Here is a 27,401-nt window from a genome sequence, read left to right as displayed (position 1 = left end):
AAAGTTGGCAAATTTCGCATTTATCGCGGTTATTTCGTAAATAAGAAATTTACGTATCTCTAGGGGCTGTTCAAGTATTACTTAAACAAATTTTTAGCCATTTTTAACCCCCCCCCTGTCAGCAAAAGTCAGCAGAATGCTGACCCCCTCCCCCCCACGTCAGCAAAATTTTGTCATCAGCTCTGCCCCTCTGAATCCTAAGGGGCTGTTCAAGTATTATGTCATCATCGATGGGGGGGGGGGGGAGGGGGGGAGAGTTCCGATTTGCTGAGTTTTGATAACGGGGGGGGTTGGATAATGTTTACGTCATCAACCACCCTTTATGAAACTATGAGTTAGGATTCAGAGGGGCAGAGCCGATGACGAAATTTTGCTGAAAGGGGGGGGCGGCGGAAGGGGCGTTTTGCTGACTTTTAATGACGGGGGGGGGGTCAAAAATGGCTAAAAATTTGCGTACGTAATACTTTAACGGCCCCTAACTCGTATTTTCATAAAGGGTGGTTAATGGTGTAAGCATTATCCAAACACCCCTCCCCCCCCCTTGTCATCAAAAGTCAGAAAAAATCGGAACCCCCCCCCCCCCCATCGATGCTGACATAATATTTCAACGGCTCCCTAGTGATTTGTAAACATACTAACTATAGCCACTGATGCCTGTGTTGAAAGAATTTTTTCAAGGGTGCAGTTCATTACAAATAGCAAAACAGATTGAGAGTAAACAAAGCATCCCAAACCAGTGTTTCTAATGAAACAAATGAACAATTATTCACACAGGGTAAAATTATTTAATACTTGATTCCAGAAGTGTTTTTTCCCCTTTTCTTAATAAAATGTTCTGAAATATTTCACAAGTGTATGATATTTTTTAATATTATTTTAGTATTTTTTAAATAGTCATCATTTTTGTAAGTTTAAATTTCATTAATTTTATATTCTTTAAAGAAAGCATAGATTAGTGACTAGTGTGTTGGTAATATATATATATTTTATATATTTTGTTTAAAAAAATCAATAAAATCAAAAAAAATAGTGATTTAAATCAAATAAATCAAAAAAATCAACAACCCTGTCTGTGACATTCCACTGCACACAAGAGACAAGACTATCACACACATGAAGATAACGAGAATCATTAACAAGTAAACCAACAGAAAGGCACCAGGTGTGAATAGAAGAATTTGTAATAGAACCATCAAAAAGCTCCTATGTAGGTTCCCTTCTCTATTCCATATCTTGTTGAATAAAGCCTGGAAATAAGAATGTTCCCAAAATGGCATGCTATTATTATTCCTGAAACAAGGGAGGAAGCCGAAAGACCTTGACTCTTACAGACCCATAACATTATTATTGAATGTTAGGAAAATACTTGAACTCCCCCAGTAGCACAACGGTATCGTCATGCGTCGGATCGACATCAATGCGACGCCTGTTTGTCAAATGAATACCAAGCGACGGAAAAAAAAAATTGGAAATTTCGACGTGTCCGATACCAAATGGTATAGTAAGAATGTATTCACTCAGTAAAGGCCAAAGTACCTCCATTTCTTTTCTAAAATAGTTTTACTCTCATTTTTACAGCATTTCATTTCGAAGGAGAATATCTTGTACGATAATTAGTTTCTTTTGAAATAATCCAAATTTTTTGCCCATCATAACATCGCACTTGCCATTTATAATGGCCGAAAACAACAAAGAATGGTACAGGTCCTTACGACGCGTTCTCCCCTCCTGTCTTCACTGTCAGTGAGTGTCAACAAAGACTGCCATTTTCGAAGACACAGCGTTACTTACAAGATGCAAAAGCTGGCGATTTTATTGTTTATTAACAAAACAGTTGACGCCGAAGACAGCATTTAGAGAAAAGGTAAGCATTATTTTACTATATTGATATCAAACTAGAGATTAAATTTTTCAAGATACTGTCAATGTTTGTTATTGTTCTTACCGTAGTTTTTTTGTTATTTAAATTTATGAATTTGTTCCCTCCTGCTAGGCTGTGATCTTTGACGGGCCCTTAAGTCAGGTTAAAATGGTCCCCTCTTTAGTGAATTTACAGTGTGAAAAAAAAATTTTAATAAGGGTTGTCACGGTTGTTGTTGTGGGGGCGGCAAAATAATGTTTGCCCTGGGCAGCAAATATCCTAGCCTTGCTTTGAATGCTTTGAATAGTGATAAAAAAATAATAATAATTAAAAAATTGAAATACATATAAGGAAATCGTTGGGAAAAATGAATTTCTCATGCAATATAGAATTCTTTGCATTTTACATAACCTTTTCTCGTCAATATTCATTGGAGTCAGCTTATGCACCGCTTATTTTTCAAATAACAGGATTATTAATGAAAATTAGAATACACAAACTCACCCTGATGTATTTTCATCGAAGAAAAACTTTTATTACACACTCGAGCACAACAGTTTCAATTGTAAATCTATCAATTCTAAGTCCGGTAATTAAGAAAAATAAAATTCTGTTATCAGAGTGTTAAGTTTAACCATTAAGTTTCGAAACAAGATCCTATGAGAAACAGTTTTTGTACAAAAAATCTACAAACACATCGCTGATAAGTTTCATTTAACAACAAATTATATACATGAATCTTACCACTATCTAGTGAATTCGCCTGTTGGAAAATCCAAATATGAAATGCCTAGATCTTCGATAGAGTAATTTTGTTTGTACTTCAACTTCACTGTTTACACCAATAGTTCTCAAAGTGTGCATCGCAGCTACTAGGGGCACCGCGCTGAGCCATCGATATTGATGTGTGGCAATCATTCTGGCCAGCAGTAAACATAGGTAGTAGTGTACTTTTACTCCCTATCTGACATGCAAAAAAAAAAAGATGACGACTAAGGCAATTAGTGCAATGTCGTTGCTGTAGGCGCAACCACGCTAATAACATCCAATCACAATAAAGAATTGGCCATCGGCAAAATCGGACAACCAAAGAAAATCTTCTAACAAGTTTCTACAGCTGGTTGTCTGCAAAGTTGACTGATCGTTTAATAGCATTTTTAGCGTTGGGGAAAATAAAGGAACTTTGGAAAAAAAAGAAAGAGGAATATCAATGGTTTCAAAATCTTTTCTTCCTTGGAGTTACCTCCACCTCACACAAATACATCAGCTCCTACTTCTGCTTTCTGGCACCCAAGGGGATGTCGGTCAAACTGAAAAACCCGTCTTTGCATATGCTCTTTGAAATTCCTTCACTAATTGTAATAGCCAGGAGCACTTTTTGATGTTATCAGAGTTTGAAACTGGAAGCTGTTTCTTCTCCCACGAAATGAAAGTTTCAAGAGGGAAAAAAATGTTTTCCATTTCAGAAGAAAAGGATTTCTTTTATGAAAATTGTGGCCCCTCCTAAATTTTGAGACCAGGTCTTGGTCTGGTCTGCTTCAACAAAATGGAAAGTGAAAAAACAGCAAGATTTCTATCGGTTTGAGAAAGGGGTCTTCCTTCCATCGCACGGAACCCTTTAGATGGTCACAGATGCATACCCCTTTAAAGAATAATATTCGGTACATAATAAAAGAATAGAAAGTGAATCGTTTCCTCATCCAAGATCACTGACCATCCTGAAATCCTTCGGAAGAACCGAAATAAAAAATGTTCGAGCCCATGTGATCATGCGCAAGGCTACCTTTAAACTAGGGATTTAAAAGTCGTACTTGCAACTGATGGGGGCTAACAGTGGTCCTACCAAGAATGAAAATTTGTTTTGGCACTTCCCCCTAAATTTTCCACCACGAGTGGCCAAATCTACCTTGGAAATACTGTATACAGCGGCACCCTGTCGTGGCCGATCTCGACGCACACCCCCTTTCAAATAGGAACTGTGGCTGTACTCGGCACTGTTTCATTTCCAAACAAAAATATTGCTCCAACTGGAACCATGGCTCCAAAAGCATGCGCAGGAAAGAACAAAGACTGGGCCTCTATGTGATCAGAAATAGATAACTGAAAAAAATTGAAAATATTTAAGAAAATTTAATTAAAATATCATATTGGTATATATAGAGAAAATACATATATATATGATATTTTAATTAAATTCATTGATCTTAAAATGCTAATTTTTAAGGTTAATACCGTAAGATTTTTCGGAAGATATTGTATCCTTCCTTCCTCTCTATGGCCTCCCCACAGTAGAGCCTCAGACTAAACTTTTCATGTGCCCTTCTATAGTTAAATTGCAATATGCAAAACAAAAAAATGATAAGAGGTGGTCTTTGGCCTCCAGACTGAAACCCTGTTAGCGAGCTGCTCCTGCCCAATATAGTCTTTTGTTATACATTAACGTAACAAAGTTTTTTTACATTAAAAAATTTAGATATCAGTGGTTCTAAAAAGTGCACGTTGCGGTTCCTAGTGGGTTCACTGTGACTTTGCAACATTGATGTGTGCCTGTTCAATGCTCTAAATTGATTTCTTTCAGCACTTCTAAAAGGCGAAGGAGAAATGATAGCTAGGACCAGGGCCCCCACAAGGGTGAGGCTGACAGGGCTCTAGCCCTGGGCCCGGGATGATTCTTGCCATTTTTTGTTTTTCACGCTATAAATTCACTATAAAGGGGCCCATAAAATGTGAGGTTGCGGCCCCCTGCAAATGGTACCATTGGCCTGGCATCTTTTGCGCCCTCACAATCTCGTGGCCTCCACATCCTGGAGAAGCCATGCACAAGGGAGCCATGGTTGGCAAACACTTGAGAACCACTTGATATTGTATAAGTGGAACTATTGCTTACCTAGCTGCTTCAAATGAAAGAAGGTCCAAACACTCAGAGGACTTGCCTTGATGAGCAGTATGAAGCAGCTGATCTTAACCTCTATCTACACACGCAGCCCTTTTTGGTATATAATTTCTATGACGGAGCTCCGTAGATTCGTATCTTTTACTTATTTATCAAATTTACTGATTTATATATTTTTTTGACTGACTGCGGGGCCCTTCCTGAAGTGCTCATGGAGCCGCAAGGACTCCGCAGATCACCGATTGAAAACCACTGGTCAAAGGAAATAAATGCACGCACAATTGCACCGTCAAGACTTGTAAGCAAATTATCCCATATCTGCCAGCATAGGAGTACGCTGAATTTTCTCGAGGGGGTTGAGATTCCTTTTCTTTCGGAGGGTGGGGGGGTTAGAACCCCCCCCCTTTTGCATACGCCAATGTTTGCCGGTAACAGTCATAAACAAGGAGACAAATTTTCCGTAAAAAAATCTTTGCAGGCATTCATTTATTCGACTGAAACGTGTGTCTGCATCACCCCATAAATGCAGAATTTCATTCATTGTAAAATACTTTTACCCTGAAGTAAAGGAAGGACGCCTGCGTGCAGGGCCGCAACTAGATACTTTGTAACAATAGTCGGGAGCCCTTGGGGACAGTGCCGTCTTAAGGCATGGGCCCACCCGGCACGGCCCGGGGGGCCTTAAGCAAAAAGGGGCCTCACAAAAATGAGATCTGGTTGAAATTTTCGAGAATTCGTTCGGTAGGGCCTCAGAAAAATCAATTGGCCCGAGGGCCCATGATACTCTTAAGATGGCCCTACTTGGGGAAATTGCAAAACCTGCCTCTATCTTTTATTTTATAAACATGTTCATACAGTTGTAATTGTATAATTTTTAATAGAATTTGTTATGTTTTCTTACCTTTCATAACTGTGCATGGTTGATTAAATTAGTCTGTGATATTTTCATTGCTCATAGTCCGGAAAAATGTGCGATCCTGATCACATTGCCATTTTAAATTGTTGTTGCCATTTTTATTTTGTGAAAGTTCCTATAAAAAATCTATTGTCATTTCTTTATGCAAATTGGATGTTGTATTTTCCTATTGGTTGTGCTCTGATGTGTATTTTCTGAGATGGTCGGTCCCAGGAGTTGGATCGTTCCACACTTTCTTTATAGGTATAAATACCCGGAGTCACTTCGCATTATCTCGCATTCAATCTCACTTTCAACTCAGTATACATCACTAAAGGTGAAAGTGGTCGCCTTTTGGTGAATCGTCTATAGAATGAAATAACTTGTCTCACTGGTGCTCGGCACATCGCCGGCTGGTTCCGGAACTTAGCATGCCTCCTCTCTGGTCATCAGTTGTCACTGCCATCTTCCCAATTCCTGTCATCGCTGGTCCGTCGTTTGGCTTGGCGTCATTCGTCTCTTGTAACCGCCTGGTCGTCACCTCGGCTCTACCTGTTGACCCTGCAGCTCTTGCCGCCATGTGGTGTCTCGGCTCGTGACCTTTGTTTGCTCCCGTCAAGGTCAATGATGTCCCTGATCGAGTAATTCAATCGTCAAACTTCAGTCGCCGGACTATATAGATGACTCAATGGACTTGCATAGGGAATGGTATGAATTAGAGAAATAATTTTGTTCTGTTAATTGTAACCTTGTTAATTGTTAAAAGTATTAATAAATTTACTTATGTTAAAATCTGGAAATTTTCTTGAAATCATTTGTCTCTCTCTTACTGTGTATCGATTGCACCGATTTCGCCAGATCAGAACTTTGGGTAGTTATGCTGAATTGTCACAACTTTGTCACCCGGGGCAAGCCAAAATTTTGGCGCCCTTGAATGAAGAGGAAACAGTTAAAGAATGAACTTGGCGCCCCTCCTGGTTCAGCGTCCAGGGCACCAGACCCACCTGCTTCCCCATAGTTGCACCCCTGCCTGCGTGGACAGAATCATAAAAAAAAAGTGGGCGTGGCTCCAAAAATACCCATCGTAGGTGCCGGAAGCTGTACAAATAACCACTAGATAAGTAGAGCAACAAGACAAAACAAGAGGATGAAGAAAAAAAAGATTTTTCATTTTTTGTTAGGTTTTTGTTTACTGCTGGTTTTGTTACTGGGGGGTGCTGCTTGAGCACCCCCCAGTTCTGACGCCACACCAAAACATATGCATCTGAATACCCTCTATTCCTTAGGGAAAAGGGACACAAGCAGAAATGTGGGAGAGCGGGAGGAAGCACCACAGTAGAATGTTTGCTGTATCAGTGCCTAAAGGCTATCAATTATGATGGCAATGGGGACTCCAGCAAGATTCAAGACTCTTAGAGAGGAAACAGCAGTTTTTCCTTCTTTTTTTTTCGTGTTCGATATCTCTACAGAAATCTATATAGGAGGTTTTTATTCCTGAATCAATTCTGTGGGTGCTCTGCCCCATTCTACAAGAGAGTGTGGGGGCTCGAGCACCCACAGCACCCCCGGCTCCGACGGCACTGATTCTACCAGCCAAACATAGACTAACAAGACCGATTCTTGAATACTATCACTGTAAACACCTGCATGTATAAGTTTTCAAACCTTACTGCATGTCATTCGCCAAATTTTTTGGGTTGTTAGTGCAAGAAACCTTGCAAGAAAAATAGTTCATGAGTGTGTAACATGCTTCCGTGCACAACCGATCACTCTTGAGCAAATAATGGGCAACTTGCCTCAGGAAAGAGTAAAAAGAATTTTTCCATTCAACGTTTGTAGAGTAGATTTTTGTGGCCCCTTCTACGTAAAATTAAAGGGGCCGGGGAAAAATCAATTGAATAAAATCTATGTTGCTTTATTCGTGTGTTTCATGACGCAATCCAGCTAGAATTTGTATCAGATTTGACAGCGGACACATTTATTGCATGTCTAAAGAGGTTATTTGCTAGACGTGGAAAATGCTCATCAACATTCAGCGACAATAATCTGCTGCGACCAGCGACACTAATTTCGTCGGTGCCGACACAGAGTTAAAACGTCTTCATCAGATGGTTGTGAAACCTGAAGAATCTGTGGCCAATTTTTTCGCCTTCGAGGAAATCATATGGAATTTCCTACCTCCAAATTTTGGAGGTTTGTGGGAAACTGGTGTCAAGTCCTTCAAGCACTATTTCAAAAGAACTGTTGGATCTTCCAAACTCACGTTAGAAGAGTTTGAGACTTATGACCCAAATTGAAGTCATATTGAACTCCAGACAACTTACACCTCTATCTCCAGACATCAATGACTTTGAGGTCATAACACCAGCTCACTTTTTGATAGGACGATCACTTAACACCATTGTTGAGCCTGACCTGTGCCACTTTGGTGATAACCAACTATCTTGATGGCAGCTCATAACACGATTTGTCCAGGCCATCTGGAAGCGTTGGCAGATGGACTACCTAAGCTTGCTCTAGCAACGAAATAAGTGGCACTTCTCAAAATCTAATGTGCAACCAGGTGCCATGGTGATTGTCAAGGAGGATAACGTGCCGCCGTGTAACTGGTTACTTGGAAGAATCAAAGAAATCATTCCATGTCTAGATCACAAGGTTCGCATTGTGACTGTACGAACTAAAAATGGACTAATCAAACGATCCATAGCAAAAATTTGTTTGCTCCAGCTTCAAGAGAAATGAAGTGACTTGGTCTTCATGTAATTTTATCTAGTGTTTGTGTTTATCATATTTAATCAGATATATCTTGGTGCATTTTAGCTGCATAATTTCTTGCATATGATAATGATGATTTTTGTAAGCTTTTCAGAATGGATATTAATGGAATTGACTGTACATATGCTTGTTGCATTTTAAATTAATTGCAATGCATGTTTGATTATAGCAGTGATGTGTTTAGATGTATTTTTCAGTTCCTTTCGATGCCCAAAATAGGATATGCCTACACAAGTAAGATGCATTTATCTTGCAAATGTATTATTACTATTATAGTTATATGCGTGAACTGTGGATGAGAGAGAAACTTGCATATGCTATGGCATTCGTTCATTGCACAGTTATATGCTCATGATTCTTCATAATTACTTTTGCAATATGTCTCGTGTACAAGTTTTCATTTCAAGCATATTTTAATTTCTTTTGTATTGTGTTGAATTGATATTGGTTGTAATTAGCATTACAACGCTGGGTGGGATAGAAGCGCCTAATTTTTTATCTCTTGCTCAGAACACAAGATGGAGTTGATGTCACCTTTCGCTTTACTTTTCTTGTGTTTTTCTTATTATGTCTCTGGGGAGAAATATATTCATGAGTGTTTGTTGACAACTCTGTAGTGGGAGGTTGTCTTATGTAATTCCCCTGCGTTTTATTGACACATTATTGAATCGCCCTTCTCACAGAATTAAATGTTGTTGAGTTTAAAAACAAACGTGTGTGTTTGAGTTCATGGTAATGACCAGAACCTATGAATTCATGTTTGAGAAATTTGCGCACTTTTCCTAAAAAGTCTGGCTTGCTCATTATCCCCTAGGGTTGACAAAACAATTTTGCTTAACAATATTGAAGCTGTCAGTATTTTTTTACTCAGCAAAAAGAAAGCCGCTGATAGCATACAATTTGTGTGCGGCTAAAATTCCCTGGCTGTTTTTTGGAATAGATATACAGTATACCCTACCACATGACAGGGAAAAATCGTTTTTGCTGGACTTTCTATGGTTTGTAATTTTTTCCCCACTCATCTCTGTCAAATGACCAGCTACATGTAAAGCAGTGTTTCTTAACCTTTTTCAGCTCATGGCCCCCATGGATCACATTTTTTCTCGTGGCCCCCTGTCCTATCCAGGGCCCCCTCTATCCTCATTCAAGTGCGAGATACTTTCTACTTTTTCATTATGAATAAAATTTTAATACATCAGGTCAATCTTTGGAATCATGGCTAGGCAAGGATTCAATTGGTGTATTATCATCCCTCCCAGGAGTCAAATTATGTGGTAAAAAACCGGTCTGTGTAAAATAAGGGATGATCCAACGAACCTGCATGACAAATCGACCCCTCTAACACATCAACCGTTGCTCTAGCGGCCCTGCATACTTAGCTGAAAATAACAGCTTACATATGAAAATCATAGTAACAAATCCCATATAATGCAGTCTTCTCCCTCCATTATAGACATGAAGACCCGGGTGAAGCCCACATAGACCCAAGGGTTAAGATGCCCCTAGTTCTATGGACGAATCTGATGGATTCTGAAAGTAATAATATTTTTCACCCATGTCTCATTTTTAAAGCTTTGCTCCTCACGTCTCTCTATGACTCCCTTCACCACCTGTCGTGGATCACCTTTCTTTCACTACAAAAGGGCCTGTGAAAAGTTTTGCTTGGGGGCAGATACGGATTAAAGTCAGTTGAGGCCCCAGAGCAAAAGTAAATACTGGACCCCTTAAATTAGAAAAAAAGTGTAACGTTTGGGTTTTATATGTGGCCCAAGGTGTGTGCCTGGTGCGCCTGCAGTTAAATCCACCTCTGCTTGGGCCCACCAAAAATATCACCCTACGGGACAAAATTTAAACAACAGATATTCGCTGACTAGCCAAGCATCTCTTCACCTTAGTCCCCCCCCCCCCCCGATTCTTGCTTTGCCCTCAGTGGAAAAAACGGCTGAGGCTATCAAAGAGAAATGAGAAAAAGTGATTTCCGCTGTGAGAGTAAAAGCCACTCTTACGAGTGTGCGACAGGAGCGGTAGTACTGAACACCTTGCTCTGTGAGCCCCCGCACTCATGGTAAATTATTGGAGGCTTTTATAAATTCTGGAATTATTTCTTCTAACAATTCTGTCGCAGCATCAATTCGTTGTGCTACAAACTCGCCACGGTACAAAGTTGTAGCAAAGTCATTTCGTCGTGATGTGAATTCGTCGCAACAAATTTGAATTGCTTTAAAATTCATATGTTTGCTGTGAATAGAGTAGTTGCTCTAGGTGTAAAAAAATGTAACTATTTTTTTTATCATTTATTGGAAACGTTCCCCCTTCCTGTTTTAATTTCATTTAATTTTTAATTCCCATCCCTGTTTTAATTTTTAACAAATGAAGGAAAGTATTCATTGAAGTCGTCGAAGGACATTGGAACGTACACCAAGTCAAATAAATTTTGAAAATTTAGTTTCCATCGTATAGGGCGCGCTTCCTGCTTTCCGTATGGATTTCCATTTCTTGCAGAGGGGTGTTGTGGATGCACATCGAGATAATAAATTGCGATTAATGTGTGCCCCCAGCATGATTTCTGTAATTCACTATTAAATGTATCCATACAGAGAAACAGAGAATATATCATTAAGGAATTTTTTATCTTAACGAACATCTAAGTTTTATGTTTAACAGCTGTGAAAAGTCTTTTCACATTATTTTTTTGCAATGCAATGTACATTTAAAATCACTTTGTATTATCACACTGAAATAAAATTCAAACACTCCGACCATGGGCGCCAGAAACTGGGGCCTGATGCCGTTTGAGCCCCCCCCCCCCCACTTTAAATTGAATTCAAACAATTCAATTTAAAAAGTACTACATTATTTTTTGTCATCCATATAATCTGTATCTCTATTGTATGATACGACAAAAATCTCAAATAAAGAAAATTAATAATAGGATAATTCATTCAAAGTTTTTCCAATTTTGGAGCATGAACTATAGGGAAAAACCTTTTAAACACACACACAAACCAACATATCATTTCCATGTTCGATTTTACAATATTCCATGATTTTGCCAACAGAAATATGTAAACTAAGCACACCAACCTTGTACCAAAAGCTTAGATGCTAATGAAAACTATGTGAAAAATATTCAAACAAGCCAGCCAAAGATATGCGACTGATTATAAACATAAGATTAATGGTTATATTATATCTATGCGACTGACCCATAGTCGTCTTTCTTATTGGTGATTACATGGTCTTTGTCAGTGCTCATCCTGTGGGCATTATAAAAGCTTTATCGAAGCGTCATTCATAAGCACACTGTACATTTCTACCCTTGATCTGCACCCAACTCCCTTCGCTGTGAGAAATAGAAATCCCAACCAAAGCGGGAAGTGCGGCTTATACGGTGAAAATTAAATATTAATTTTATTGAATTATTCATTCATTAAATATTTCAGGTTCTTATGGAGATACTGTAATGGTAAATGTTGGCGACTCTCGGAGGGGTGGGGGAGAAACTCTCGAGCCCATGGGGCAGATAGAAATTTACCGTTAAAGATAGGCTCACTGTAATTTAGGGGAATATACACAAACCAAAATTTTTCAACTTGATATTGAAATTTCATCACAGCAAAAATCAATTATTCCACATTTCAAATTTTTATCACTGAATTTTCAAATATAATAAAATTTTTATATGCAGTTAAATTTTTAAATGTAATTGATAATGTAATTAAAATTACGATAACCTTTCCGCATTGACAAAAAATAATTATTTTCAGTTAACTGTGTGTACACATTCATGTTTTTTATTTCACGTGTAAGACCTACATGCAAGCTCGCATGGAACATGTACAGTAACGAATTGACAATTCGACGAATTGATTCTGCGCTGTAATATATAAATTGACATCACCACGAATTGACATGACGGCAAACTTGTACAGCTACAAATTGGAGCTGCGACAAATTTGTACTGCGAGAAATTGACACTGCGACAAACTTGTACAGTGAGAAATTGACACTGCGACAAACTTGTACAGTGAGAAATTGACACTGCTACAAACTTGTACAGTGAGAAATTGACACTGCTACAAACTTGTACCGCGACGAGTTGAGTGCGATAAATTGACGGCTACGACGGTGTTCGATTGCTGTTGGGGATCATGGGCGGAGATACAGGAGGCCTAGGGGGGGGGGGACAATGCCCCCCCCTAGAGTGAAAGGTGGAGTTGACAGATCAAATGTATATGCGTATACATGAATTGACATCATCGTGCCCCCCAGACTTCCAAGTCTATCTGCCTATGTTGGGGATTCGAGTTCTGGTGGCCATGGCAGTAGGTCATGTTTCTCCGTAGCTATTGTATCAATGTAGCAATAAAGCTTATTTATGCTATTGTGTATATCCAGAATGCTCTTTCAGTCTGACTCTTATAAATGTCTAGTCAGAGACGTTTCAGACATCATCATTGAAAATTTCATAGAAAGTAAAAAAAAATAAAGTGTGGGATGAGAGAAGTTTCATACAGATGCTGTGAAAATCTAAATATTTAGTAATTAGAGAGTAAATATAATGTACATTACTTTATTTTATGCACATTTAAATTAATTAGTTTATTTTCAAGTGATTTATTTTTATTATACTGTCAGAGATGACAAAAGATATTTGCATATAGAAACATCCTCTCCACTTGTCAATACAAGATTCATCGAAAGACTGGTTATTTGTGGAGATGAAGATTTACAAGGAAGAAAATCCATCACTGCCCCAACGGGGACTCAAACCCCAGTCTCTCGCTTGCCACTTATTATATATACGATCCAAGTACTCTATATGCATATGGCCATCTGGTTGGCCTTTGTCATTCACGAGCTATTAGTTGATTGTTGACGCCGTCCACGTACAGTGCCTTTCAACATATATATACGCTCCAAGGTTGAAATATTCTGCTTCCATAACTTAGATGGTAGAGCACTCGTCCGGCAAGCGAGAGACCGGGGTTCGAGTTCCTGTGGGGGCAGTGATGAATTTTCTTCCTTGTAATCTTCATCTCCACAAATAACCAGTCTTTCGATAAATCTTGTATTGACAAGCGGAGAGGACGTTTCTATATGCATATGGCCATCTGGTTGGTCTTTGTCATTCGCGAGCTATTAGTTGATTGTTGACACCGTCCATGTACGGTGCCTTTCAACATATATATATATACGCTCCAAGGTTGAAATATTCTATCCGCTTCCATAGCTTAGATGGTAGAGCACTCAGACGAGTGCTCTAAGTGTTACACATATGTAGAATCTTTTTTTAACAAAAATTATTGGTTGTTGATCACTGTCTTTTTAAACAGGTATGCAATTTCTCAATTTTTATTTTAAAAACGATATGATGAAGAAGGCATCTAATAACATTGATATTTTGCACTAAAAATCACTGAAAGCTAAAGGAAGTTATTTGTATTGCTACTTTCTGTGCCAGACACGAAAGTGCAATGTGGTAAACTTCTTCACCGGGAAAATGAATCGATGTGAATTTTTATAATAAATTAATCAATTACAAATTTTAGACAAATAAAATACAGGGTGTTTCAAAAAGAATCATCTATTTAAAAAAATCTTAACTATTCAGAATCTGTTTTGATTAAATAATGTATGGGTAGAAAGAGGGAAATCTCGAGTTTCACGCAGTTACCGATAGGTAGCACTAACGCTCTTTCTTAAACCACCACTTCAGTGTTTGTCAAGATAGCGACAGCACAACAGAAATCGTTTTGTGTTCTAAGCTTCGCGAAGTACGAGTCTGTAACAACTGTTAAACATGCTTTTCGTCAACAATACCCTGCTGTTCAACTTACTCCCGCTCAGAGCATTAGGCAATGGCATCCATGTCTCAGATAGCATTCTGAGACATGGATTGTCTGTGTAAAAGGAAATCCCCTGGCCGTCCCCACATGTCAGATGAATATGTGGAACGCATTCGACAGTGTTTCACACAAGTCCACAGAGATCCTCTTACAGTGGATACAAGCATACTTGCAAAAGTTTGGAATAAATTTGATTACCGTACAGACATATGCTGTGTATCCTAAGGTGGACATATTTAACACCTCTAACTTCATTTGTAAAAAAAATTTATGATTACCTACATGTAATACAAAATTAATCTTAAGTGTCTGTTCAATGTTTTTCGTAATATATGCATTTCAAATCGGGCGATTCTTTTTGAGACACCCTGTATATAAAAACACATGTTTTGATGGTATTAACTACATCGATGTAGAAAAGATGACAACAGCATGTGTACCCCTATGAAAAAGAAACCTATCCTTAATGGAAAATAATTTCAGACTAATAATAAGGTAATTCCATTTAACAGAAGTTTCACTGCACAGAAAAAAGTGTTTCGCCCGAAATTGAAGAATTTCTGCTGTTCAGCTGACTTTTATGGAGAGTTACAATATAGACAAATTTGTAATATTACTACTTTCTTTCTAGCTAAGATTAATTACAAAAAATTTGATCGTATAAAAAATATATTTTACACTAAATTATTAAAAAGGAATAATTAATAAGTTTGCGTTAATGTCAGCACAAATAAATTTAATTGCCCACTGTGTATGAAAACTTCGTATTTTTGCAAACTGGGCAAAATTATCCTATAAAATTGAATATGAAGGCATTTACATTTATTGTTATTTGTCCCATATATATGGACTCAAGCCCTTAGGAGCAGTTAAAGTATTACGTCAGCAAATATTTAGCCACTTTTGAGCACCTCTTTCCCCATCAGCAAAATTTTGTCATCAGCTCTGCCCCTCACTGAATTCTAACGCATATTGGTGGGATCAGAGATGCACGGGGGGGGGGGGCATCATAAGGGGCTCCTACGTCCCCTCTCCCCGATACAAGAAAATTTATTTTTTTAAATTGAATTATTATTTTTATTATAATCTATATCTGTTAATTGCAATGCTATTTGAAGGCTATGAACTCAAAAAATTTATCTTTAATAAATTCATTGCAACCCACCCTCTATGCCAAATATGGCAAATCGCATAAAGGCCCTTGGCCTGCTGACCAAATATGGCCCTGGGGTTATCTGATGCGGCCTGCCCTCCTCAAACCTAATTTTGAAAAATAAACTAAGTGGCACATTTACAGATTGCTTAAGTGACCCATGGCACAATTCAAGAGCATTCAATCGGCCTTGCTACTTTTTCAGAACACTTAAACGATCCATGACACATTTAGAGATACCTTGAGTGACATGTGACATAGTTTTACAGCACTTAAGAAGCCCCCAACGCAGTTCTACATCACTCAAGTCACCCGCGGCACATTTTCAGATTATTTAAGTGATCCGCGGCATATAATTACATAACACTTGAGTGACGTGTGGCACAGTTATAGAGCACTTAAGCGACCCGACCACATTTCCAGATCACTTGGATCCATGAAACATTTAGAGATAACTAAAGTGGCTCTATAGGGCACTTATTAATATGGGGGGGGGAAATTACTTCAAAACTATTGGAAGGTTTTTCTTGTTTTTGGCGCACAGAGTAAGATGCCATTAAGAATATTTCATATTTTCATAGAGGGTGGTTGATGACGTAAGCATTATCTAAACACCCCCTCCCCCCTTGTCATCAAAAATTAGCAAATCAGAAAACCCATCTCCCCATAGATGCTGACGTAATACTTGAATTACCCCTGAAGCGGGAGAGGGAATAAAGAATGCATTATATATTCATTAATTAGTAGGGTGGCTCAGTCCCCCCCAACAGTAAAATTTATTGGGATGCTCAAACAGCCTCAGTACCGGCCTATGCAAAGAGGATGTTTATTGAAGTTGCTGATGAAATGCTTTGTTTATGTTTTGACTTGAACAAGAAAGAAAAACAAATTGTTACATCAGCCTGTAAGATAATAATGAATTCAATTCATTAAAAGGATTTTAATTAAAATTGTTTGAATTTTTTTAATCAATTTATTAAAAGGGTTTATTTAATTAATTCATTAAATGAGTTTTAATTAATCAAATAATTAGCTTGTAATTAATCAAATAATTAGCTTGCAATTAAACATTAATTGGTTGCTTATCAATTATTATCTTATGAACTATTCCAGACCAAGCCGTACACCCATAGAAATTTGATTCACTGGGCCGCGTTTTCAAAAAGGTTTAGAACCACTGATCTATAACAATAGAATTGCAATAGGGATTAACATCTTAGAAATATGAATTAAAATTGTTCAAAATTTTGAGTACACTTGATTGAGATATTAATTTACTTAAGAAAATTAACAAATGTGAAGAAAGAAAAGAGGAAGCACATTCATGGGAAGAAAAGTCAATCACAGGGAGTCACCAGCTTGTTACTTGGATTAAAAGCACCGCCCCCCCCTGTGATGAAACATCATACATGCTGCTGGTTACCCATTGTCACATATAGGGGGAGAAAAACATTTTAGAATCATGTGACTTTTAAAAGACGTTTTTAAAGAGACTTTGTTATGCAACATTTGTAAAGAAGTTTTGTTAGACCCTGAGCCCTTGGGGGGGGGGGGGGGGAAGAATGTTAATGAGACGCAAAACATGTTTCATGAGAAGCTGTATTTTGCATTATGAAAGTCCATTTGATGAGTTTCAACTGAATTTATTTTCATTTTATTTATTCTTGCAGTACCACAGTCATTTTGTGCTCACAATAGTTTACTCAAATGGAACTTAATAAAGCCAATTAACAAGGAGAAATAGAGCCCAGTTGTTGACTTGAACGTTCATATATTGTCAAACTCTATTAACATGATTTTGATTTTAATGAAACTCGACTACAATGTCAATAATTGGCTGCCCGAACCTATTCTCATAGAGAATGAACCTTGCTTATAACATCAATAAGAATGCACAAACCTCCTAGATACACACATTTTTGGTTTTCTCCTGGACATTCCCCCATATGACATCACATGAAAGCAATACTTGTCTCTTCAAAAAAAAATTATATGTTTGACTCTACAACAGGATCAATACGAGCCATGCATATAGAAAATTCCAGTATTTTCTAGTAAATGTTTTGTTTCTCATAAAAATGCACCATATTGTTGCTATGAAGTTTACTTTCCAATTCATAATTTTTAATGAAATTATGGATAAAGTACATTTGCATAATTTATATTGTTGACCAAATTTTTTTCTGCACTGCAATCAAGGGGTCTGCAAACATACCTTGGCAAAGTAAGGATCCAATTGCTAAAGCTTCTGCTGTAGCCCAGTCGACATTGCTTCCTTGTTGAATTTTTTTCAGACGATCAGGTATAAAATTTTTTCTCAAAGTTGCATGCAAATTCTGAAACAAAAAATGAGGAAATCATTTTTCCTATATATATATATAGTGTCTCTCTTTTAAACTTTTTAAAACAATCAATATAAATTAAAATACAATAAGTTATGGTACCAAGTTTAATTACAATAAGTTTGATATCATATCAGATCAACTGTCAATCCACGTATGAAATATTCATTCACAAAAAATTTCTTTCTGAAGCAGGGTTGGAGCTAGCTCAGGGTTACTATACAGTAGAGTCTCAAAAATCAGAGCCCCGAAAGTTTGAATTTCCGGATAATCCAAGGTACTGAAAATTTTTGAATTTCCTGCTTGACACCCTATTTCTTTCTTTGTTTTACCCTAAGAACCAAAATTCCTTATTTTTTCCATGATTATTATGTAGTAATGGATAGTAAGTAATTATTGTACAGTAATTTGAGTTCAAAAAGGACACGGCAGATCCCAGCCCTATAATGGGTTACTGGCATAATAAAATATTATACTCCCTTGAATGGATGCAGACTATTTCAACTTTTGGGAGAGGGGTATTGAGAAAGAGGAAGAAGTTTGACTGTTTTCTTCATAATGATGGACAATGTCATTGACCCCTGATTGCTTACATAAAATCATTGATTGGAAAGGCAGTTGAAAAGTGTCTCGGCATAGTTCACCATCAATCCCATTTCCAACTTTTCTCAATCAGTCTTGCAACCTTGCAAATTCATTTTTGAAACATATCATTTAGCACCTATGTTTTTCATGATATACAGTCGAATCCTGTTATAACGAACTCCAAGAGACGGGAGAAATCACTTCGTTATAAAGAAATTTCGTTATGAAGGAATTCCAGGTTTTTTTTGTTGTTTCTATGTGAACTTATCTGGTGGATTAGAAGAGTGTTCGTTGAAACTAGATTTCTGCTATAATGGTATTCTTTAAAACGGGATTCGACTGTATATGCATTTAAAAAAATGCCCATCCTGCAGAAAAAACTACCTGTTTTCATTCACATTTCAATTCAGCACCCCAAAATTGGTCTAAGGGGGAGATTACACTATAAATATTTTATAAAAATCCTAGAAAATGCAACCAATAAGCATATCATTTACATTTGAGCGAATGTAACCAATAGGCTTAAATGCTGTTTTTTAAAAGATCTTTTATCAAACTTTCATAATGTAATCTCAGCCTAAAAAAATATATGACAAAGCAACTGCAACAATTCGTTTGGATAAAGGAAAAGCAAAGATTAAACTTAAAAAAAAAGTCAGACACACTATCCCACCAAAACTCTTTACTGCTGTTTTAGAAGAAAGGGAATTGGGATAAAAAAACGGGATTGGGATAAAAAAAAGGAATTAAAATAAATGGAGAATTTCTAAACCATTTGCGTTTTGAAGACAACGTTGTTATCAGCAGTAATCCAGACGAATTAGAAGAAATGATGCAAGAATTGGTGAAGACAAGTATACAGGTGGACTTGAAAATGAATCTACAAAAGACTAAAGTTATGTTCAACCCCTTTGTGTTGAATAGGACAATATTGCTCAACAACACAGAGATAGAAGAAGTAGAAAGCTATGTATACCTGGGACAAGAAATTACCATGGACAGCAGAATCATTAATGAAATGAACAGAAAGATCAGGATTGGATGGAGCACTTTTGGCAAAAACTGTAATTAGTCACATGCCATTTATACCTGAAAAGAAAAGTTTTTAACCAATGTGTGCTACCAGCACTGACTCATGGAGCTGAAACATGGACACTCACAAGTTAGCCAAAGGCTACAGACAACACAAAGGAGCATGGAAAGATGTATGATAGGCATCACAAGGAGAGACAGAAAATGAATCACTTGGATAAGGAACCACACAAAAGTATCATGGAAAGAATTAAACGTTTGAAATGGAAATGGATTAGACATATTGCGAGAAGACCGGACAACAGATGGACCACAAGTATTCTAGATTGGTACCCCTGTTGTGGTGTTAAACGTCCGAGAAGACGTCCCCACGCAAGATGGATTGATGAGATCAGGAAAGTGGCTAGAGTCAACTGGATGGCTAAAGCATCAGACAGATCAGAATGGGAAATTTAGAGACCTTCATCTAGCAGTGGATTGAAAATGGTTGATGATGATGATTGATTATATATACATATATATAATCAGGGGAGTAGCCAGAAATTTCGTTCGGGGGGGTGGGGGGAACCAAAGTGACAGAACAATGGATTTGGCCATCTTTTTCCCTTTTTTCGGTCATTTTCTCACATTTCAGGGGGGGGGGGGGGGGACCAGACCCCCAAGTCCCCCCCCTCGCTACGCCCTTGTATATAATCAATCATCATCAACCATTTTATATATATACCTTCCCTTTAAATACAACCTTAACTGCATGGTGGACAGACTTTATCCGAAATATGCATTTAAAATAATCATTTAAGATACTCACAACGTTATCTGGCACAGCAACAGATTTTGCACCTATATACTTCAATATGTCCAGCGATAAGCCAGAATCCCATACACCAATGCTTTTCTTTGCTTGCTTTACATGTTCTAATTGCTTGCTAAATTGTACGAACTGGTAAAATTAAAATAAAATTTTGTGAAACTAATCTAATCATAAAGAAATGATAAAACATGAACATTGTGAACAGCATTTGTTCGAGCCTGTATGCATGCATATGTAGGTGTGGAAGTGCATGTATCAGAGATGAGAGGCCTTTTGGGGAAGAGGAGGGTCCACCCTTCAGGAAGAGACAGGGGGGGGGGAGGTATCTTTTCTTCTTTCTCTCACAGAGTGCTCCATAGAAGCTAAGTTTGAGTACTCTTCTTCAGAGGTACGGATACGTTTAAAAGACCTCTGTGTTCACCCATATTTTAAGTTGTGCATAGTTTCTAGAACTTTTTGTTCCATTGCCCTTTTCATCAGCAATTTTTTTCCTCTCATTGCCTCCTAACTCAAGTGATCTTATGTTAAGTCTGTAGCTTCTCTTGTGCCCCCCCCCCCCCGGACCATTCCATCACGCACTTCGAAAAATGCTGTGCTAAACTTTGTCATTTTTTAATGCGTAATGGTGTAAATTTATAACTGCCTTCTGTCACTGGTGTGAACAAGCACTATCTCATACACATTTATATATTTAAATGGAACCAAGTGCCATCTAGGCTGTAATGCCGCCTGTGTGCACTTGAACCAACTACCTAACTGAGTCTTTCATCATCTTATTTTATTTAAACAGAACCACATCACCTTTGACGGTTGGTCCTGTTTACAGAAAACTGACAAGAAACGAACTCGCAGGAATCGATAACCTTGAATTTCCCCAGATGAAATTCATAAAGTAAAGGATCATATTAATAAGTTTCCCCGATAAAAATCCCACTATCGTTGAAGAAAGAGTGGTGATACGAAATATTTATCAACTGAAGTAACAGAATCAAGAATGTTTGACATTGACATGAAAATTATAACCTATTCACTGTTTACTAAGGAAGAATGAATTGCGCGGATCGCGAAGACGCCAAAAAAGGGCACTAAAAAAAAAGTTGAATTTTTCATATATTTAAACAATATGAATTTTGACAGCACATTTTTAAGCTTTCGCTCTCAGAAATATGCCACACAATATTTGAATGTTCCCAGTTTGAAGGAACAAGTTCACCTCTTGCAATCGAAGAAAAAACACTATTACTACCCAGAATACTTGGTACTTTGTTTATAATCGTACCTCTTGTTTATAATCGTACTGCATGTTGTGCTCAAATTCGATATAGGCCTTGATCAGGGTCAGACTTGGGGGGGGGGGGGGGTACGAAAGGAGCGGTCACACCAGGTCGCCAAATTTCAGGGACCACAATTTTTCCAAACAAAACCCTTTCCTTTTTCAGCAGATGTTTTGGAAATTTTTGATTAAAATTTAATTTTTTCCCGCATTAAACTACTATTGATTGTGAAAGGATGATTTCAGTTTTAGGAAGTTATAATATAATTTTTAGTGTTATAGGGTATGACATTAGCTTATTTTAAAGGGGAAAAGAGTATGCAGATGGGGGTCACATTCTTTACCCCGGAAAAAAAAGTCTGGCCTTTCTTTTTGCCATTAAAGAATAACAGGGCTAAGAAAAAAATATGCTTAGGGCACCACAAAAGAAATCTAGTAATTTTTCCCCTTGAAAACCTCCCCTCTCGGTGGAGTTACTATCTTTTGGTCTGTAGCATAAACATCTCTAGATAACCTCTGGCCCGTAGCAAGGCAACTTCGACACTCCTCGGGAGTGTTAATTGCATGCCTTCCTCAGAACCGCTGAACTGTCATGTCACAATGTTTCCCTAAGGAGGCTCGAGAACTTTTTAGCAGTTTCCAGCCATAAACACCCCATCTAAATTATTCTCTCATATATTCCGGAAGACGGATATACAATGTGTTAATTCTAAATTTTGACAATTTTTACTACTGAACTTCAGAAAAAAAGATTTTCTGATTTTTTTTTCTCAATCTAATTATTCACCTAATGTGTACAGTACCAACATTAGAAATATTTTGTTTCATGAACAGAGAGTCCATGCATAAAAACATTTAAGAGTACAAAGGTCTGAAAATTTAGGATGTAGGCTATGTTGCTGACAGCCCAGGTGTTTCTGATAAGACAATGTGTGTTTGCCTACTATTAAATATATTTTATCAGAGGTTTAGCCATAGGCGGAGATAGACATGAATGGCAGGGGGGGGGGGATGATGACACCAATTTATATATATATGCATATAAATTAGATCAGTCAGCTCCGCCATTGGCGCAGGGGGGAGCATTATCCCCCCCCCCCCGTAACTCCTCCCATGAGTTTAGGCTGTTTGCAACTAGTGTTGTTAATATTTGGCAGCCTATAACAGAGTGTCTTTTTGAATTTCGAATTTGAATATTCAAATATTAAGATTGCAATCTTTAATTTTATTTGTGGCAAGAAACTCTTGTTTTCAAACAAGTAATAACATTAAATAGCTCTTATACAATGAATCCCACTTAGTGTTTCCAAAAAATTGTGAAAAACGTTGCAGGAGAGAAAACGCTTTAAATGGGAAATTTTGATAAGTGTTAAAAAAAGTTAGGATTACGAAAATCATACTAAACAAGAAAACTTTCGAAGTGGGTACATTAAACAGAATATACAGTAGTAATTTTATATTACCTACATTTTCAAATACAGTTCTAATGTGTTTAAAAATGTTTTTCTTCATTCGTGTGATTTATAGTACTTGATTTCTTTACTTCTGTTAATTTACATTAATTTAAAAAAACAGCAATAAAAGATTTGAAAAATGATCAAAGTTACTGAATCAGGCTTGTAGCTAGAAATTTAGTTTGGAGGTGGACCACTTCCATTTCGGGACCAAAGTAACAGAACAATGGATTTGGCCATCCTTTTTAATGTTTTTGGTCATTTTCTCACATTTCGGAAGGGGGTAGACTCCCAAGGTTCCCCCTTGCTACAGCTTTGTATCGAATTGCAACATTTATTTGATAAATATGATGAAAAGCTTTAAAAGTACCTCAGAAATGTATGACTGTTCAATATGATTCGATGAAAAGTAAGCAGGTGGACCACAGGCTAATTATTAATCATTCATAAATTTTGCTAAATTAATTAAAATGCAATTTCCTCTCAATGGATTGTTGTGTTTGATTACTAGAGTTACATTACTAAACTCATTTATGAGTTTTTTGCCTATTTTCAAGTTTATTGGTGCATTTCAGGTCATAATATGCAAAGAGCATTTTGAGCATTGAGAACAAAAGAAATGTTTTTTTTTTAATTTTCAAACTCTTGGTATTAATTTTCCTCAGAAAGTACCGTGAAACAATCCCCCCCCCCCGCCGTGTCATTCAGCTCCATTTGGAGGAACATGTAGTGAGGCGATCACGAGGTACTGGATTCGTATAATAACTAGCGACGAAAACAATTGCAGAAGTGCCCCCCCCATCCCAGCACTCACAGACTCGATCAAAAAAAAAAAAAAATTCGAAAAAATATTTTTTTAATCAATTAAGAAAAGGTTACATCCCCCCCCCCCCCAATCCAAGGCAGGTTCTGCATTGCCCCTGAGCAGAATATAATTCCATGTTAGTCTTTCCATGCAGAATAGAGAAATCACATCTACATACTGTTCATAAAATATGTTTCCTTTCTTGAATGGTATCAGTGATTCTATCTTGGGTATATGAACTCTTAAAAGCTTTATATTTCAGCTTAATTATTTATTAGCTTAAAGTTTTATATTTTCTTTCTGAACACGTTTAATCGGAAGAAACAATTAAATTCAAATTACCAATCTGCCGACGAAAAAACGTGTTTACCGCATGGCTGTTAATGGAATACAATAACGATTATACAGGAATTTCGGCAACCAAGGCCATGCCCCTGATAAATAATTGCCGATAAACGCTACGAAAACTAAGTCGCGTCTTTGCCAGTTGCTTAAATGCGGTCACAGAGACTGTTTTTAAGACTGCTTGATGGAAATGACAACGGCTGTCCTCAATGGGTGTTTTCCCCAACGACGACGGTAATCATTGACGCTACGGCAACGTGAAAGCTCGAGTAAAATCTAATTTTCTGCCAAAATCCGGAAAAATTTTAACAAATCCAGAGAGCGGGAGGAAGGATGAAAAATCCGGAGTCTTCCGCTAAATCGGGAGAGTTGGCAGGTCTGCAGTTTTGTTCTACACCGCTCATACTCGAGGAGCAAGACAAAAAATAGAAAGGGAGGACGAAAATAGAAAACGAGGTACGGGAGTCAAACATGTTTGTTTTCACCTCGACCTGCTGATTTTCGCTATGGGGTCATTCAAGTATTACGTCATCATCGAGAGGGGGGTTAGGATTTGCTGACTTTTGATGACAAGGAAGGGGGGGGGGGTTTGAAGGTTGCTTACGTCATCAACCACCCCTTTTTGAAGATATGAAATATTCTAAGCTGCTGGGGGAGGGGGGGGGGTGTTGTTGTCAAAAATGGCTGAAAATCTGCTTACGTAATACTTGAATGGTTGGTCCCTATCTGCTGATTGGTCCGTTCTTTTTTTTCCTTCCCTCTTCTGAGTAGGGGTCATCATCATCACACCATTACATTTCGTAACCCCCTTTGGCCATTTTCTATATCCTCCTCCTCTTCTAATATGTGCGCATGGCTCTTCCTCCAGCCCTATGCAACTTCTGTACCGCTTCTTCTTAGTCACAACTTCTGTACAGCTTAGCCTATTCGCTCCACTATAACTGCAGCCAAATTGATCTGAGAGATAGGAAACTTGGTGTTGCATGAGTTAACTTTACTTTGACCGGATGGTGTAAGCATATGGTCCCACATCCTGTAGGAGAGTCCCCAGGCTGGGATATTTGGCGGGCCTCCTTGTCAGATGTTTCACATGCTCCAAAGTACTGAATTTATTGCATGAAAAAACAAAAAAGTGGTAAGAATTGTTCCGGGTACCTGGCTGGAGCCCTGTTAGCCCCACCCCTGTGGTTGCAATCGGTGTTACACGCAGCCCTATGCAACAAAAACAGAAAAATTAGAAATTTTTTCCTTCTCAGCAGGCTTCACATTATATGTTCCGCTCAGGCATTGGACTGCATTGTGTATGTATAGCTACAGATGATTGTTCCAAGAGATCATCAGTTGACGTCATGACATTTCATTTCATTCCGTGCACTGCCCAGGCTCTATCGACCATTGTCAATTTTAGCCATTGCCCGGATGAGGGGCTAGCGTCATGACAAGGCGAAGTAGGAGAAGACAGAGCTCTGGAGCCCATGTTGTTTTAATTTTGTTTCTGCACCATACATACACTGCAAACAACCATGGCTATTTATTTTACATATATTTTTTTTGGTATTCAATTAAATTAAAAAGAATCGCCCTCAGAGGTGTGCGATAGATGTGTCACACAGGGTCCCTGTGCTTGGAGGAATCCCAGATATGTGGGAATATAAAAAAATTTCAATTTTTTACAACAATACAACAAAGGACCTACATTTCTACTGTAAAAACGATAGTAATTATTCCAAATAATACAACAAACGAGAATTATTCACAACTCAATTCATTTTCCCCACAATTCATTTTCTCTTCTGTCTCCGTGTCTGTTAATGGTGGCCCTGGAATTGCCGCTGTGGTGGTGGAGTGGTTATAGTGACGGACTCGCGATGCGAGGATCCGGGTTCGGACCCCACAGTGGTGGTCGGCTGAAGTTGGTTTTCTGTGGTTCCCAACTTCACGGCGCGAATGCGAGCCGATCTTCCCTTTAAAAAGTCTCGCCACAGAGAGCAACAGGCCTATAACGTTACAAATATTTAATCATTACACTTCACTCACAATTTGAAGTATAGATGGCAGCACTGAAATATCATACATAACACTAGCTACACACTCAGACTGTTAGGTGTAGACACTCACTTTGTTCCAGACTCTGCCACGAAGCTGGGCTGGAAGAGATCTCGGCAACGGGATAAGTTCGGTGGTAGAGACCCTGGCGTTCATTCATTCATGGCCCTGGAATTGCCCTGACCTGAGGGACAAATACTTTATTATGCAAGGCCGTAACTAGGATTTTTGCCACTGCCACAACTTTAAAATTTTATAATTTTATAACAGTGTTGCTCCACCTAAAATTGCCACCCCCCCCCCTAAATTTTTCCACCTGAGGCAGTTGCCTCTCCTGCTCCCAGTTACAGCCCATAATGCAGTTATTATAAACTCTAATCAAAACAATAGACAGATTGAGTACAACCAATTTTTAAGCTAGTTTTTGGATCCTTAATACCTAAGTTTAGTTATTTTCCCTTTCCATAAATAGTAAATGCCTTTTTTTAGTGCCTAAACTTCCGGACTCTATTCATTACGATCTCAACTATCAACACGTTACTGAAATAAAAAAATTGTAATTAAATTTTTTTAAACAACTTTTCCCCTATAAGATTTATGTTCGTAACTCGAAAAGTTGGGGAGCGACTCTATAAAATGCTTTGGAAGAAGGCGCAAAAAATTTTCTGCACCGGGCCACAAAATTCCTGAGCCTGGCCCTGGTCTTGAGCAAGACTTGAAATAAGAGTAAAAAAATTTTAATTATGTCCAACAGTTAAAATAATCAAGGCTCCCACTCAAAAAATTAGAAAAAGTAAGAAAAAGTTGGACAAAAAGTAGGATAGGGAGAGAGCCTTTCTTTGACACCAAAAAATCAAAGCATAATTAAAAAAATCCTGTAAATTTTTTTTTTTTATAGCACTATTTCAGCATCCTATAAGATTGACTCAAGATAAAGCAAAATGAAAAATTACTTAGTTATAAAAACAATTTTTGGTCAAAACATGGTTCTTTTCTGTCTCTCCTCACAATATATACAGTGGAATCTCAATAACTCAACATGTGGATAACTCGACATCTATTATTCCCTTGGTTTGCACAATACTAATTTCAATGTAGGAAAAACTCTCGAACTCAACATATGTTTGGCTCAACTCCGCTCAAGTCGAAATAGATCAAAGAATTATTCTAAGTATGAAAACTTTTTACAGAAAATTAGACCAAAAAAATTTGTGGCTGTTAAAATGGATGAAAAAAATTCTGTTTTAGATGCTGTTGAAATGATTGATTCTGATTGATTGAA

General features: G+C 37.8%; 1 protein-coding gene across 3 annotated transcripts in view; it reads right to left on the bottom strand.

Annotated features, from left to right (window-relative positions):
• LOC149088343 (2-oxoadipate dehydrogenase complex component E1) overlaps positions 1-27,401 on the bottom strand; it is an 846,788-nt gene that overhangs the window by 251,874 nt on the left and 567,513 nt on the right. For 2 of the 3 annotated variants that reach the window (XM_089247241.1, XM_089247249.1), the window contains 2 exons: positions 20,194-20,325; positions 17,642-17,762 (listed from right to left, as the gene is read on the bottom strand). In XM_089247241.1, coding sequence (XP_089103367.1) covers positions 17,642-17,762; positions 20,194-20,325 — 253 coding nt within the window. The remainder of the gene's footprint in view (positions 1-17,641; positions 17,763-20,193; positions 20,326-27,401) is intronic. The other variant, XM_089247246.1, reaches the window with a different exon arrangement.

This window comes from Pholcus phalangioides, unplaced genomic scaffold (assembly GCF_987345545.1).
Source record: "Pholcus phalangioides strain wild (caught in Gottingen) unplaced genomic scaffold, Ppha-v1.0 ptg000003l_1, whole genome shotgun sequence".
In the NCBI taxonomy this organism is placed as follows: domain Eukaryota; kingdom Metazoa; phylum Arthropoda; class Arachnida; order Araneae; family Pholcidae; genus Pholcus; species Pholcus phalangioides.
The sequence above is the reverse complement of the archived record's forward strand: the minus strand, read 5'-3'. Positions and strand labels throughout refer to the sequence as shown.